At 34.1% G+C, this 17,754-nt stretch overlaps 2 protein-coding genes across 4 annotated transcripts in view; both read left to right on the top strand.

Moving 5' to 3' along the window:
* The window catches only part of LOC109054047 (rap guanine nucleotide exchange factor 4-like), a 67,909-nt gene extending 62,221 nt beyond the window's left edge, over positions 1-5,688 (top strand). For all 3 annotated transcript variants that reach the window (XM_042730613.1, XM_042730614.1, XM_042730615.1), the window contains 7 exons: positions 1,855-2,033; positions 2,951-3,041; positions 3,225-3,275; positions 3,366-3,453; positions 4,783-4,847; positions 4,930-4,984; positions 5,061-5,688. In XM_042730613.1, coding sequence (XP_042586547.1) covers positions 1,855-2,033; positions 2,951-3,041; positions 3,225-3,275; positions 3,366-3,453; positions 4,783-4,847; positions 4,930-4,984; positions 5,061-5,191 — 660 coding nt within the window. In that variant the 3' untranslated portion in view covers positions 5,192-5,688. The remainder of the gene's footprint in view (positions 1-1,854; positions 2,034-2,950; positions 3,042-3,224; positions 3,276-3,365; positions 3,454-4,782; positions 4,848-4,929; positions 4,985-5,060) is intronic.
* Positions 5,689-6,983: 1,295 nt separating this feature from the next.
* LOC109074872 (mitogen-activated protein kinase kinase kinase 20-like) overlaps positions 6,984-17,754 on the top strand; it is a 30,091-nt gene continuing 19,320 nt past the window's right edge. Inside the window, exons 1-5 of the mRNA XM_042730611.1 lie at positions 6,984-7,128; positions 10,472-10,667; positions 14,269-14,356; positions 16,550-16,651; positions 17,686-17,751. Coding sequence (XP_042586545.1) covers positions 10,509-10,667; positions 14,269-14,356; positions 16,550-16,651; positions 17,686-17,751 — 415 coding nt within the window. The 5' untranslated portion in view covers positions 6,984-7,128; positions 10,472-10,508. The remainder of the gene's footprint in view (positions 7,129-10,471; positions 10,668-14,268; positions 14,357-16,549; positions 16,652-17,685; positions 17,752-17,754) is intronic.

The following is a 17,754-nucleotide window of genomic DNA, read 5'->3' as shown; positions in this document are numbered from 1 at the left end:
CTGTCCTTCTGTTAAATGTCCACACAACCAAAATGTTGAAATTTCAAAAAAGTTCATGAAAACGTGTAAAAGTAATCCAACTGAATAAAACAGTTTAATCCAAGTCTGAAAAGGCATACTATCTTTATATGATAAGCACATTTAATTTAATTTTTAATTTTACATATAAACATTGATTAATGAACATACACATATAGATGTTTATATATATACTCCACAAGAAAAAAATAATAACTAAATTTATAAAAATAACCCCATTCAAAAGTTTACATACCCTTGAATCTTAATACTGTGTTGATCCATGACTTTTTTTCTGGTTTGTGATAATCCATGCATTAAGAGCCGGGGGGTGAAAACTTTTGAACAGAATGGATATGTGTACATTTTTCTTATTTTGCCTAAATATTATATTTTTCCATTTAGTACTGCCCTTCAGAGGCTACAGAAAATAGTTATATTTATATCATAATAAAAAAAAAAAATAATTTACACTTACCCTCAAATTCAAATTAAAAAATTTCACCCCCACCTCCGGCTCTTAATGCATCGTATTTCCTTCTGGAGCATCAGCGAGCATTTGAACCTTCTGTAATAGTTGCATATGAGTCCCACAGTTGTCCTTAGTATGAAAAGATGGATCTCTAAATCGTACAGTCACTGTTGGAAAAGGTTCAAATACGAAGAAGATGCTGGAAAACCAAAGAATGTGCAAGAGCTGGAGGATTTTTCTGAAGAGCAGCAGGAAGTTTAACTGCTCAGGACCAGCACAGGACTCATGAACAACCATCACAAAACAGAAAAACAGTCATGGATCATCTAGGAAATGACACACAGTATTAAGATTCAAGGGTATGTAAACTTTTGAACGGGGTCATTTTTATAAATTCAGTTATCATTTTGCCTTGTGGAGTATATATATATATATAAACATCTGTTATGTGAAATAGCTTATTCAGGACAGTATTAAATAAAAATAAAATGCAATTTTCATGTGCTCTCTTATTTTGTTCAAATTATTAACATATTTGCACATTCTGCAAGGGGTATGTAAACTTATGAGCATAACTGTATATACCCTTGTGAAAAATAAATGTGCCTTATTTCATTGAATGTGCACTTGTAGTGTGCTTAAAATATCCAAATCAAATCTGTAAAAACTATACTTGCAGATCATATGATATTAATAAAATAAAAGTGTACTTTCAAGAGAGTACACTTCCAAGATTGTTTCTTAACACACTTACAGTAAGCACAATTTGTAATAAAATATAAAAAGTGCACTTTGTAATAATCTCAAATCAAAAGTTTTACCTTTAAACACATTTTAAATCATTATGTTTTTAATTTTAACTGTAGTGTGTTATTCAGTATTACATTTAAAGTAATGAATGTACTAAAAATCATTACAAATGTGTAATGACAAATAGATTTAAATATACATGACATACTGTACAAGTTTCAATAAAAGTGACAACATAGTACAGTATATTTTAGTTTACCATAAATATTTGGCAGTGCATTCAGCAGTACTTTAACCATATTTCTCATATAAGATAATAGAAGTGATTATGAAATGACGTATTAAAAAATATGATTTCATTTCATTGCAATATATAGTGCATTTTCATTTCATTGCTGTTTCACTCAATTTTAATTGTCTGAAAATATTAAATTCAAATCACACTTAAATATATTCTTTTTGCAGCAAGTGCTCTTTTAAACGTATGCTACAGTCTTCTTTTTCTCAAGAGTTCTAAAAGAATCTTTGTTGTTCTGTGTGTACATTTATATTTCATTGTATTCATCACCATTTCCAGTAGAGTTCTAGTAAGTGTGTGTGTATTTGTGTTTTAGCATGAGCTGATCTACCACACGTTTGGCCGTCAGCACTTCAAGAAGACCACAGCTAATCTGGATCTGTTCCTGCGGCGCTTTAATGAGGTTCAGCTGTGGGTGGTCACAGAGGTTTGTTTGTGTCCCACGCTCAGCAAACGCGTCCAGCTGCTCAAGAAGTTCATCAAGATCGCCGCGCAGTGAGTCTTTACTCATAAACATGTGACGTGTGTGTGTGTGTGTGTGTGTGTGTGTGAGATGAGTCATTTTGTTCAGAGGAGCAATGATATATGTACACATCTTGTCCCTTGTGAAAAAATGTACGCTTTAGCATACTTGTGCTTATAATAGAAATACTACTCTAAAAAAATATACTTACTGTGAGTGCAAACAGAATGTAATGTTTCTGGATGCTTAACTGCATTTAATTACAATTAAATGAAAATGTAGGTTACACTTTTTTTAAGGTGTCCTTGTTACAGTGTAATTATACATTTAAGTACTGAGTAATATTAATTAACTACATGTATTAACGATTAGGGTTTGGCTTAGGGTTACTTGCATGTAATTATGCATAATTAATTGTTATTATAATAGTAAGTACATATAACGTGTAACAAGGACAACTTACAATAAAGTGTTACCAAAATGTATTATTTGTTTAAATAATTAAATGCAGTAAAAGTGTTTTGTGACCCACTTAAGTAGAACTTAAATACATCTCTATATGTATTTTTATAATTATCTCTATTGTCATTTGTAATGGTACTACTAGATGTACACACAAGCATTTATGGTAAACTATATTGAAATGCATTTTTAATTGCATATTTGTAATTAGGAAGTTGCAATTTAGTACACTTAAAATATATTAGCTTTAAATGAAATATTGAATAACAAACTACAGATTATAATGAAGTACTTTGCATGTGTTTTAGTATGTTAGCCAACATATTTAAAAAAAGAGTACTACTGTAATAAATGACAAAAGATTATTAAAACATAATGATTTAAAATGGACTTTAGTAAATCTTTTAATTTAACATTATTACAAAGTGCATTTTTTAAAGTGTACTTAAATGTGTTATAAAGCAAACATGTTTTTGCTCTTTTTAAGCTGTAAAGAGTTTAAGAATTTGAACTCATTCTTTGCCATTATCATGGGTTTGGGAAACCCTGCGGTCTGTCGACTCAGTCAGACATGGGAGGTGAGTATTCACCACACACACACACACACACACACACACACAAACACACACACACACACACACACACACACACACAAACACACACACACACACACACACACACACACATACAGAACAGACACTGTCGTGACTGACTGCTTAGTTCCATGTTTAACACTGATTCTCTGATATGCTTTTTCACAGAAACTGCCCAGCAAGTTCAAGAAGTTTTATGGAGAGTTTGAAAACCTGATGGTGAGTTCAACTGCTATTGACCTGAACATGTCACCTAACAGTAAATCTACTAAAAGAGGATTTCAGAGATCTGTTGTCTTTCTTATTGAAGATCCCTCCAGAAATCACAGAGCGTATCGACTTACAGTGGCCAAGCTAGAACCACCTATCATTCCCTTCATGCCTTTATTAATTAAAGGTGAGCGCTGCTCTGATATCACACACACACACACACACACACACACACACACACAAATGCTGCTTTATTAGTAGCATTTTCCATATTTTTGAATAATAATAAAGTTAGAAAACTATAAAAATATAAAATAAAAAAACAAACAAACAAAACAATACACACTATATAAAATTCCAATCAAAATAAAAAAAACCATAAATCACACTATATATTAGGGCTGTCAAATGATTAATCACGATTAATCACATCCAAAATAAAAGTTTGACTTACATAATATATGTGTGTATACTGTGTATATTAGCATATCACACACATGCATGTATATATTTAAGAAGAATATGTTTGTTTATATATTAAATATATTTATATATAATATAAAATATAAGAATATAAATATATAAATGTATATACATGTAAATATTTTCTAAATATATAATTTATGTGTGTGTATTTATATATACATAATAAATATACCCTGTACACATACATATATTATGTAAACAAAACAATAAAACTATATTAGAATAATCGTGAAAAATAATTTTAAAAAAAAAAAAAATATATTTGTCTACAAAAATGTGTAATTAATTAAAACAACATTTGACATACCTAAATATTCTTTATTAGTAGCATTATCCACATTTTTACTATTTTGTAAATTAATAAAAAAAAAAAAAAAAAACATTAAATTCATTAATAGTAACACATCGATATGGTCTTATTAGGAGCATTCTCCACATTTTAATTCATAAATGAATTGATCAATAAAAACATGTTTATGAATTAATGATTAAATTTCAGGTCAAAATTTTTTTTTATTAAATTTATTTTCAAATAATACTATAATGATTTGTAATATAAAAAAAAAATATTTAAAATGTAACTTATTTTGTAAGGTTAATATTAATAATTATTCAAACAATATTTGTAAATAATAATCTGATATATAATAAAATATTCTATATAATAATAATGCATCTATTTAAATGCATGTCAATTTAAGACAATAATGATTCATCCTCAACATAATAATTATGTTATTAAAAATGCTGTATAACAAAATTAGCCACAATAAATTAAATACAGCTCATACTTTTACTATTCTGTACATTTTGATATTAATTCACACATAACTCATGCAGTATGTGCACAATCAAATCAGAATGAGAAACTAATAACAAGTTACCGTAACTGCAATAATCTGATGAAGTCAGGAGTCAAAATTCTCATTTAATGGAAACAACAAAATGTTGTGAAGAACTGTTTCATGACACAAAAAGACGCAGATTTTAGCTTCGCTTAAATGTCTAACGTCCCCTTCTGCGCTTTCAGACATGACTTTCACACATGAGGGTAACAAGACGTTTACTGACAGATTGGTGAACTTTGAGAAAATGGTGAGTTTGCAAGGGACCTACTTCTCCATCTCCGAGACCGTTTTAAACCGGACTTGTTTAATATTTCTTGTGTGTTTTCCAGAGAATGATTGCAAACACAGTCCGAATCATGAGATACTGCCGGAGTCAGCCTTTCAGTAAGACACCAACACAAGCTTCACATCATGTTTGAGTTCATCTGATTCAGCATTTCTCTCTCTTTCATCCCTGCAGATCAAGAAGCACCGCAGGCGACTGGTAAAAGCCATCAGGACGTGCGGAGCTACGTGCGTCACATTAGCGTGATGGACAACCAGCGTACCCTGTCCCAGCTGTCCCACAGACTGGAGCCGCGCCGGACCTGATCAGTGCCGCTGCACCTCTGCCAGTCGATAAGCTCGAGCTGTGTATGAGCAGAAGTCTCCTCCGCTGCAGCAGATGCACACACAAGGGCTTTCCCTCGCTTTGGCTGCTTGTGTGAAAGCGTGGCTTCATTTCTGTGCACGGCTGTGGATGTTCAGAGCTCTGTTTGTGACTTTCTTATATTCTGCTACGGATCAGACGTTCCCTTTGCTTTCAGATCGTGTTTGTAACAGCTGGACACCTTACATGCTGTTTTGGAGTTTCAAACAGTTTGTCCTGTGGGAGCTTTTGGAGACTCTTTTTATCATTTGAAGGACATTCTGAGCTTACTGAGTTTGCTGACCTTAAAAATACAGTTGAAAAATTTGGGGTTAGTAAATTTTATATTTTAATTTTTATTTTTTTGAAAGAAATTAATACTCAGCAAGGATGCATTAAATTTATGAAAAGTGACAGTAAAGACATTTATAAAAATTCCAAATAAATAAATCAAATAATCCTAAAAATATATCACAGTCTCCATAAAAACAAACAAACAAAACACACACACACACACATATATATATGTATCATTTTTAATTTATTCATTTATTATAATAATAGAAGGATTGAGTGAATGAATGAATAAATGCAGCCCTGGTAAGCACAAGAAACTTCTTTCAAAAACATTTAAAAAAATATTACTAACTCCAAACTTTTGAATGATAGTGTTTATCAGTCATCTCAAAGCATTTCAAATTTAATTTCTACATTTTTTTTAATTATGATTTATGGAAGTTTTGGACTGGATGTAAATTTTATCAGGATATTTATATCATCTTAAGCATGAAGAAAAAAACTGAATGGTGAAATGAGAAATTATGAGCCCATTTCAAAAGCCTATTGTTGGCTTGTCTGCAAACTTTATACCTCTGTGTGTATTGTGTAAATAAAACTGTCATAAGATGACACATTACAGACATGTCAATGTCTTTTTTTCATGCATAATTATGTATTGTCCTTTTTAATTTCTCACAGTTGATTTGGTATAGTTTACAGCTTAAGAACAAATTTTCTTTAGTAAGCAGGTCCCAAAAACCTCACATGCTCAGAATATATATTATGTTATGTTGTATGTTATATGTTACGTTACGTTACCCAGGAGCACAAAAGCAGTCATAAGTCGCTGGGGTATATTTGTAGCAATAGCCAACAATACATTGTATGGGTCAAATAATTGATATTTCTTTTATGCCAAAATCCATTAAGATATTTTGTGAACCACAAACAAAAAAAAAAAAAAAAAAATTCTCTATTCAAAAATAAAAAAAATAGCATATTCCTTTTTCCTTTTTCTTTTTTTTATATATATGTATATATATATATATATATATATATATATATATATATATATATAATATATATATATATATATAACATACTTGTATATACCTTTTTTTTTTTTTTTTTTGTTTTTGTACCCTCAGATTCCAGATTTTCAAAAAGTTGTATCTCGGCCAAATATTGTCCTATCATAACAAACCACACATCAATGGGAAAGCTCATTTATTCATGATGATGCATAAATCTCCATTTCAAAAACTGTACCCTTATGACTGGTTTTGAATACATTTTAAAAATAATATATTTTATGTATAATTTAAAAAAATAATTTAAAAACAAAGACCATAATAGATCTGTTTTAAATGTTATTTATTTTTTAAATTATAAAATAGTCTTTTTTTAAATCACACCATTTTTAACACGTGGGTTTAGGGTGGTTTGTGTTGCGTCCGCTGGGTGTCGCTGTTTCTGTCCCGCTCCGCTGCGTCACTCACAGCGCGCGCGGAGCAGCTCTGATCAGGAAGAAGTGGTTACACGTGAAATCACCGCAGCAACACGTGAAACTTCCTGACTGCTGTCCATCTCTCCAGGGAAGACTGTCAGCGGAGTACAGGAGATAACACACGTTCATGTGTGTGTGTGTGTGTGTGTGTGTGTGTGTGTGTGTGTGTGTGTCATGATGTTACACTGTAATAACACTCATGTAATGCTGGGATGTTGGATCAGGAGCTCATGGATCTGTTGGGATCTGTCTGGACCTGTTCCTGGACCATCCCGCATCACACACACAGAGAGAGAGAGAGAGTTTCTGATGAACTATTCTAGAGTCCTAGATATGCTCTTCTAAAGCCTTAAAGTCAGATGAATCAAAGCAGATTGCTATTATATAGAGAAGAGTTCATATAGCATATGCCTACATTTCATATAACTGTTTCATTCACATAAAAAAACCACTGTACCATGTGCACTGATGGCATCAGATGTATATTTTGATATTCATGTTTTGCTTCAAACAAGTTCTGCATGCATCTACATGGTAATTATAATGTAATAATGCATTTATGGTTTTTAAGAAACAAGAATAGGCTAGTGGCATCATGTTATATTGTTTCAGTAAACTGAAGATGGGTTTTGGTTGAAGAATTGTATTGAACTTGTGTGAAAATCATTGTGCTGTCGGCTGCACGCTGCATTGTGTGGAGAGTTGTATGAACACACAGGCCTTCAGTCCCGGATGAATGAGAAAAATCCCAGTTATTCTGCCACTTTTACTTTCTGTTCTGTGCTGAGTTATGTATGGAGGAAAGCTGCTGTCATCCTATTGGCTTATAAATCAGTGAGGAAACACTGCTATAGAGTGCAGAGAAGAATCACCTTGAAATGCTTAGAAATGCATGAATGTCATTGCATTACATACAAAATATCAAAGCAAAGTCATTTATTTTAAAGAAAGATAAACCGATACAGCACAGCAGTTAGGAAACCAATATTGTTTAAAATGCAGACAAACACGATTGTATTTACTGTTATTTGATCATCTTCATATTTAATGTGATTCTCTGTGGTTCCTGCTTGCTGCGAGTGACACTTGAGGAGAACTGACTTCATACGTCCACTAAAAAAATGAGGAAGGGACATTAGTGAAGACCCTTAAAGTTAAAATATTAAGTGACTTAAAGAAAAGAATACACTTTTGATGTGTTGACTAACAAAGCATGTAAAGTAAAGATTATAATTTTAAATGTAGTGAGTTATTTGATATTACATTTACATGTACTAAATGGCAACTTCATCATTACAAATGTGTAATTACAAATAATTACAGACATTTCAATAGAAATGTCATTAAGGTATATTTTAGGTTTTTAGCTGAATTTTACAGTACATTCAGCAATCCACTTTAACCATTATTTCAAAGGCAATCGAATTCTGAATTTACTTATGAATATTTACTTATGACTGGTCTAAAATAACTAAAGTTTAGCTAAATGTATTTAATATAAACTGAACTTATAATGCATTTAAAAAAAAAATTCAACTTACATGCCAACAAAGTGTCCAAAAACCTAACATGTAATTCACACTTAAGCATATTTTTCTGTACTAAGCAATCTTTTTAAAAGTATGATAAAGTCCACTTCTTTTTCACAAGCAGAGAAAAGCTCATGCAGCATATGATGAATATTTTGTATCTAATTCAATGACATTCCAAACGTTTTTATAGCCTCTGTATTTATAAAGATGTGAAAGGGTCAGCTATCCCTTTAAGGTAAATAGTCTCTGAGAGTCTCTTTGTGGATGTAAGGCGCCAGGGTGTCAATCCGCTTCCTGCGTTGCTAAATATAACATAAATCTGCCCAAACCGCCCAAGAGCCATGGAGTCCCTCTGTGAGAATAGAGCTGGAGCCCGCTGCGCACCCCAGCAGTCCAGCACAGCCCTCGAAAAACATAATTACTCCAGTGAAAATGAGGAAAATATCCAACAATACACCAGCAGCAATTTGCTCTGTCTTCCTCTCCTCTGTGTTTGCTTTAACAAGATGCATTTATAATTTGTGAGCATCTCAAACCCAGGCACAGTTTTTAATGTAATACACTTTTAAGATTTGAAGTGCACTAGATGTGCACATTCAATACAATTAAATGAACTGCTGATATGATCTGCACTAGTAGCTGACTACAATTAAATGAACTGCTGATATGATCTGCACTAGTAGCTGACCTCAGATCAGTATGAGTGTGTGTCATGTGCTCTGATTGCAGATATGAGGAATTCCCAGTAAAACATTGACAAGCGAGAGGAATGTCAGACTCATACATGTGCAGAGAGGCAGACCGTAATCGTCCGCTTGTTGATCATAAGCTAAATGTCTTGCTTTAAAACTTATTCTTATGAATTCTGTGGATTTAGAGGAATAGTTCAACTAAAAATGAAGATTTGCAGAAAACGTACTCATCCTCAGTTCATCCAAGATGTAGTTGAATTTGTTTCTTTATCAGATTTGGAGAAATGTAGCATTGCATCACTTGCTCAGCAATGGATGCTCTGCAGTGAATGGGTGCCGTCAGAACGAGAGTCCAAACAGCTGATAAAAACATCACAATAATCCACAAGTAATCCACACTTGTGAAACGAAAAGCTGTGTGACTGTTAGAAACAAACCCCTAATTGAGACGTTTTTAACTGCAAACTTCCAGCTAAAATATGAGTCCTCTCTCCATAATATTGCTTTTTCCAGTGGAAAAGTCATCTTGTCTGAATCAGGAGAGAAATCTGCACAGATCAAGTGAAAATGGACACAAATAAGTCTGTGGATTTTGATGTGAGAGGACAACAGTGCATGGACTATCACTGTAGGAAGCGTTATTATGGATTATGGACTCATATTTTAGCCAGCCAGAAGAGATGGTTAAAAGTTAAAAACATGCAGCTTTTCATTTCACAAGATGTTAACTGACGGACTGGAGTGGTGTGGATTATTGTGATGTTTTTATCAGCTGTTTGGACTCTCATTTTGACGGCACCCATTCACTGCTAAGGATTCACTGGTGAACAAGTGATGCAATGCTACATTTCTCCAAATCTGATGAAGAAACAAACTCATCTACATCTCGGATGGCCTGAGGGTGAACAAATTTTTATTTTTGGGTGAGCTATATCTTTAAATATGTGCCTGTGTTAAACGTATCCAGCAGGACAGGCATGCAAGCTGTCGCAAAAACACATAAACACACACAGTGCCAAACGTCACCTTCACACCAGCCTTGAGCAAATTGAGCAACACTTGAGTGGATTCTGTCTGACAGCTTGCGGCGCACACGCGTGTGTGTGTGTGAATGTGTGTGTTCACTGGAGTAGAAGTGAGCAGTTCTCTCAGTGGCAGATCAAATCACAACATCTCTCCTCTGAGGAGCCTCGTCCCTCGCTCTCTTCTCACTCTGTCCTCTTTTCTTGGTTCTTCAGGAGAGAAGTGTGTTGCTAAGTGCCATTATGCCATGGCATCTCTGGGCGCCTCCTTTGTGCAAATCAGATTCGATGACATCCTCTTCTACGAGAACTGCGGCGGCGGGAGTTTTGGGAGCGTGTATCGCGCCCGCTGGCTCTCACAGGACAAAGAGGTGGCGGTGAAAAAGCTTCTGAAGATTGAAAAAGAGGTGGGAGTGAGAGTCGCCCGGGCTTTTCATACACATGCTTTAATTGTCAGAGTGATAATCATTTTAATTGCCTCTCTGTGTGTCGACTCCAGTCCGAGCAGCACGATTGCGCAGAGAGTCGCGCACTCTCACAGCGGCTTTTGTGCACTGAAATTCATAGACTATGTCTTTAAGAGAAAATTGTCATGTAATTAAGTCATATTAGTTTCAGCTGAGTGCAGTGTTTGTCTTTGGGGTGAAGTCTATTTACTTTTAAGTGCTAGATTCATTGTTGTCTTTGTTCTTCGCCTAGTGATTTTAGAGCATAATGGCTTTGGTAGCGTTTGGGATTGTACCGAAAAACGACATTAAAAATTAGTTTGATGGAAGAACTAACTGCCTAAAAAGTTTGTAAAATCACTACTCCTTTCAAACGATTAATCGCATCCAAAATAAAAGTTTTTGTTTACATAATAGATATGTGTGTGTGTGTACTGTGTAATATGTTTATTATGTATTTGTAAATACAAATGCATGTATATAGTTAAGAAAAATGTTATGTTTATATATATATATATATATATATATATATATATATATATATATATATATATATATATATATATATATATATATAAATTTTATTATATAAATATAAATTGATATATGTATATATTTTCAAAATATACACTGTATGTGTGTGTATTTATATATACATTATAAATATTCACAGTACACACACACACATATTATGTAAACAAAAACTTTTATTTTGGATGCGATTAATCGTTCGACAGCACTAAAAATTACACAGAAGTATCAGCAGTAACTGAATAAAACTCAACATTCATACGATTCACTTCATATTAGTAGAGCTCTTCCAAAAATGTTTGTGTAATTTGTTCAAATCTTATGTGTTCATATTTGATAAATCAGGCTTTTATGGGTCATATAATATGATAAAAGATCATCTGTAGCTCGTACTTGAGGAGCAGAAAAACACCTTAAGTGTATTCAGAGACCCAAACTGAGCAGTTGCTGATATTTATATGATCAAATGATGTATCTCAATGATCTTTACAAATGTATGAAAGTTTGTTGACATAAAATGCATATAAATATCAGTTGTTACTAGGGATGTAACAATTAAACGAGAGCCAGTTGAAAATTGATTCAAATATGTGACGATTCAAATCGGTTGAGATGCTAAACCGATCGCAATTTATTTAGGTGTAGGAGTTTATATGAATGCATGTCTGAGGGGAACTTACTGTCTTTAGAAAAGTTTAGATGGTATTTTTATTTTCATCTTGCCTCTGTATGAAGCATATTAAAGTTCATAAGTGCAGCGCAGCTTTGTTAACAGCGGTAACCAAGGAAACGCTTTAAGCTCCACCTGCTGCGGTGTTCATAAGTGCTTTGTTTACAGCGGTAACCAAGGAAACGCTTTAAGCTCCACCTGCCGCGGTGTCAATAAGTGCTTTGTTTAGAGCGGTAACCAAGGAAACGCTTTAAGCTCCACCTGCCGCGGTGTTCATAAGAGCTTTGTTAACAGCGGTAACCAAGGAAACGCTTTAAGCTCCACCTGCTGCGGTGTCCATAAGCGTTTCGTTTACAGCGGTGACCAAGGAAACGCTTTAAGCTCCACCCGCTGCGGTGTTCATAAGTGCTTTGTTTACAGCGGTAACCAAGGAAACGCTTTAAGCTCCACCTGCTGCGGTGTCCATAAGTGCTTTGTTTACAGCGGTAACCAAGGAAAAGCTTTAAGCTCCAACTGCTACAGTGTTCATAAGTGCTTTGTTTACAGCGGTAACCAAGGAAACGTTTTTTTAGCTCCACCTGCTGCAGTGTTCATAAGTGCTTCGTTTACAGCGGTAACCAAGGAAACGTTTTTAGCTCCACCTGCTGCAGTGTTCATAAGTGCTTCGTTTACAGCGTTAACCAAGGAAACGCTTTAAGCTCCACCTGCTGCGGTGTCCATAAGTGCTTTGTTTACAGTGGTAACCAAGGAAACGCTTTAAGCTCCACCCACTGCGGTGTTCATACATGCTTCGTTTACAGCGGTAACCAAGGAAACGCTTTAAGCTCCACCCGCTGCGGTGTTCATAAATGCTTCGTTTACAGCGGTAACCAAGGAAACGCTTTAAGCTCCACCCGCTGCGGTGTTCATAAGTGCTTTGTTTACAGCGGTAACCAAGGAAACGCTTTAGGCTCCACTTGCTGCGGCGTTCATAAGCGCTTCGTTTACAGCAGTAACCAAGGAAACGCTTTTGGCTCCACCTGATGCAGTGTTCATAAGCGCTTCGTTTACAGCGGTAACCAAGGAAACGCTTTAAGCTCCACCTGCTGCAGTGTTCATGCGTGCTTTGTTTACAGCGGTAACCAAGGAAACGCTTTAAGCTCCACCTGCTGCAGTGTTCATGCGTGCTTTGTTTACAGCGGTAACCAAGGAAACGCTTTAAGCACCACCTGCTGGCTGAGAGTGAATCTGCGTCTCGTTCAGCTCGTCTGCTGTTTCTGTTTCATGCAGATATTTTTATGTATAGTTTCACAAAACTGAAGTCAAACATTCTGTTTTTGCTTTAAATTTAGAAATTATACAATCTAATTTAGATTAAAAACTGCTCATGTTGCATGTATGCAGTATCTATGTTTGGATCATGATTAAAATGCAGTGGTTGCCTCTAATTTTAAAAGAGCACAGACAAAGCCTTATTTTGTTTATATGAAGAGATTTATTTTATATTTGTTACTTATTTATTTGATTTGGGGCTTGTTTTTAAATTTCTATTTAGTTTTATTTACATTTACATTATATTTACATTTTGTTGTTTAGCAGAGGCTTTTATTCAAAGCGACTTACAAATGAGGACAACAGAAGCAATCAAAACCAACAAAAGAGCAATGATATGCAAGTGCTATATTAGTATATTATTATAGTGTTATATTTCAATTTCACAAAGAAACATGCAGCATTTTGTCCAAGCAATAATAAAATGACACATTTAATTTATAATTTGGCTTAAATCTCATTTAAAAAAAAATAAATGGTGAATCAAATCAAATCGTTACATCCCTAGTTGTATCTCTACATTTTCCAGTAATATGTCTTATTAAGATGATATCTAGATGCTTAGTTTTACGATCAAAGCTCTGTCCTTTTTAGCATATAATGCAATACAATGATGCAAAATTTCTAAGAAATTATGTTTGGAGCATGAAGTAATCATACGTTGCTTCAGTCCAGTTCATTTCTAACAATATAAAAGTTACTCTGACATTTACTTTAAAAAAATCGATAAAGATTTCAATCTGACAGGTTGACAGTTTTACTAAAAATAAGTTAAAAAGTATAAACCATCAATCAGACGACTGAAGGCATGTTGTAAATAATTGCATACGACACAGGTTTATCGTCATAGTTTTGATCGTGTTGATAATTTAGAGACCTTAGAAATGTGTATCAGAAATGACACAGAAGCTTTATAGGGTTAAATTGTTATGCTAACAGTGTCATTATTTCCAATGACACATTTTTGTATTAAATTAGGAAGGAATACAGATGTATTGAATATTTAACTTTTTGATATTGTTGTGTTCTTTGTGTTGGCTGTATTTCCAGGCAGAGATTTTAAGTGTTCTCAGTCATCGAAACATCATCCAGTTTTATGGAGCGATTCTGGAAGCGCCCAACTATGGGATTGTTACAGGTCAGTCAAACATGACTCGTCACTCTGAAACACAGCATTAATTACTCTTTGTAGTGATAGTCCACAAACCTGCTTTTTTATTACTATCCACAATCTTCTGCAATTAATTCAGCTGGAATGATTAACATACAGACTTTGTTTCGTAGATAATTTCAGTCTGATTTCTATTTACTTTTTTCTGTGTTTCTTTTCTTTTTTTTACTTATTTAAATTTTTATTTTCTTTATTTACTGCTCTCTTCATTTGTTTATAGTACATCGTTTGTTTTGGTGTATGCTGACTTGGAAGCACTGATACTTCCTTCAGGAAATGCAAATTTCTCAGCTGATCTCAGATTAGTTCTGTTTGCTCTTGGATTAGAATAAGCAAAAACCTGTAATAAACAAATATCCTCAGTTTATTTTTGGGATGAGTTACTGGCCTCTGGTTTGTTAAATCACACAATGAAATGGTCACACTTTATAATAAAATCCCATTGGTTAACATTAGGTTAAATTAAATTGTTAACATAAGTTACTTCTGAAGCATTTATTAAACATACTTAAGATGTATCTGTTAATATTATTTAATGGAGCTGAGCTAACAATGAACAGTATATATGTATATATACACACAAACTATTTTACTATTTGTGTCAGCATGTTTCAACCATATATAAAATAATTATTACTGTACATCTTGAAAATGTTTAGTTTTAAATAACTCATAGAATGACGAAACCCCACAACTTTTGCCCCATATATCAAGAATGAGTAACTGTCAGGTCTTAATGAGCTGGACTTATGTAATGCTGTTTCTTCATGATCTGGTTCTGCTGTGCTGAGTGAGTGTGACTCAACTGAATCTGCAGTGATTGTAAACGATCATAAAGCGCTGTGTAAAGAGTCTTTGGTCTGCAGTACTGACAGACTGTTGAGTCTCTCTTTATGAAAAGTAAACGTAATAAGAGCAGGTTAAGGTGCTGTTTATGACCAGCTCAGCCTTGTCAGTGATGTTATTAATTTCCCCTCTCTCTGTGCGTATCTCTGTTTGAACCTGATAATCTGACCATTATATGATGTGTACTCACTGTGACCTAAACACACAGTATTCATGAATATTAACAGATGCAGACTGTAGGCATACGTTAGAGGTATGCGTCTGTATTTGAGTAGTTCGTATTCTTTTGGCAACACTATGTGTGTGTGTGTGTGTGTGTGTGTGTGTGGTGTGTGTGTGTGTGTGTGTGTGTGTGTGTGTGGTGTGTATATATATATATATATATATATATATATGTATATATATATATATATATATATATTAGTGCTGTCAAACGATTAATCGCATCCAAAATAAAAGTTTTTGTTTGCATAATAAATGTATGTGTTCTGTATTTATGTATACATAAATACACTCACGTACAGTATTTTGAAAATATTTACATGTATTTACTTGTCTATATTTATATTCATATAATATATATATTATATTATAAATAAGTATATTTAATATATAAACAATTTTTTTTTCTGAAATATATACATGCATGCTTGTGTATTTATATATACATATTAAATATACACAGTACACATAAATTTATTATGTAAACAAAAACTTTTATCGCGTAACAGCACTAATATATATATATTTTTTTTTAAACTTTTTTATTTCAATTATAAAAATAATATTTGTTTTTACCAAAATTGTTGAAAATATGTATTACAGAGAGAGCTGCACATCAGTTCGTTGCAGGAGAAGATAAAGATGCCTCTCCTCTGTTGTCAGTAATGTTGAATTTATGATGAAATAACTCTAAAATTAGGTGTGTCTTGAAAGGAAGTCAAAGTCCATAGCTTAGAGAACTCTGATATGTTTGTTTTTTCAATAAACAATATTGTCAGTCATAGTCAGAAATTATTTTAATATTTAATATTTTAACCTGTGATCTGTCGCCTGATGCCTTTAAACACGTACTATGCCAATGCAAATATGTTACATTACAGTTGTGTTTCCTCCTGTCATGTGTGCCATAGATGTAAGTCTTTGTTGGTGTTATGTAGTGCTAGAATTTTCCAGATAATTATAGATGATGTCATTGAGCTCAGGATCTCAGGAGGACAGGATACTGTGATAAACACATGGACTGTGGCACAGCACTTGATCTAATACTAACACTAGCAGTGATATATAAAATGTGTGTTTGTGTTACGGTAGAGTACGCCAGCGGTGGATCTCTGTTCGACTATCTGTCCAGCGCTGAGAGTGAAGACATCAGTATGAAGCAGATTATGACCTGGGCAATGGACATCGCTAAAGGTGTTATATATTCAAAAAAAGAAAGATTGAATGCTCTAAATGCACAACAGAACACACTCACAATGGAAGCCTAGCAGAAATGGTTACGTTGTTTTGACTAGGGATGTGCGCCACAATAAATTTCACTAATGTTTAAGTGGAAATATTGTAATAGACTAGTCGACTATAGCAAGCCTATAAAATAAGCTTAATTGCTATATGCTAGTCTGACACAGTCTACACAAAACGTTTCAGATTTCAAGATTTAGGTGACTAGTTGGCAAGTCTCGCACGTCCCAAATAAAGACAAGAACACATTAGAAGCGTGCGGTTCAGACTCCCTTCCTGGTCACGCTGGTGTGTTTTTGTGATTTTAGTGGGTTTTGGTGCTGATTAGACTGTGACCAGCTTAAACTAGTGAAGGCCAGCATGGCTGTAAACATTATTACAGTTTAACTAACTTTAACTTCCAGCTGTTTCTCTGACCGGACTTGACCTGTAAGAGGAAACAAACTGTTTACATTCATGCTTGTGCCTCTTGAAGAAACACTGAGAATTTGACGCATGAACTGCGCTCTGACATTTGCCTTCAAATACTCACGTGAAATATGTTGCCGTGTTTGGGTTAACATCACACATGGTGATATGATGCTGGTGTGATATAATCAGTTACCAATCTTGTCTGTGCAAAGGTATAGCTAATCGGTCAAATCTGCTAGAAAGGGACCCGTTTGCTCTCAGTCTGTATTCATAAATTACTGTTTACATGAGTCAGACGACACCAGACAAGAATTGAGAGCATAATGTTTAACCACAAGCTCGGAAAAGGTCATAAGCACACTACAAGCTTCACATTTCTGCGTTTTAATGTGGCCTCCATTGTAAGTGCACTACTGTAAGCACATTTACTGTGTGTTCACATACACTGGGAAACATGGGAAGCAACAGATGTTGTTGTTTCAACAATTTTCATTTTGGGGTGAAGTATCCCTTTAATAATTACTCTTACAAAATCAGACTCTGCATTTTCTTAATTTGTGTGTTTTCTCTCATAGGCATGCATTATCTGCACGCAGAGGCCCCGTTTACAGTCATTCACAGAGACCTCAAGTCCCGAAATGGTT

This window comes from Cyprinus carpio, chromosome B9, assembly GCF_018340385.1.
Source record: "Cyprinus carpio isolate SPL01 chromosome B9, ASM1834038v1, whole genome shotgun sequence".
In the NCBI taxonomy this organism is placed as follows: domain Eukaryota; kingdom Metazoa; phylum Chordata; class Actinopteri; order Cypriniformes; family Cyprinidae; genus Cyprinus; species Cyprinus carpio.
The sequence above is the reverse complement of the archived record's forward strand: the minus strand, read 5'-3'. Positions and strand labels throughout refer to the sequence as shown.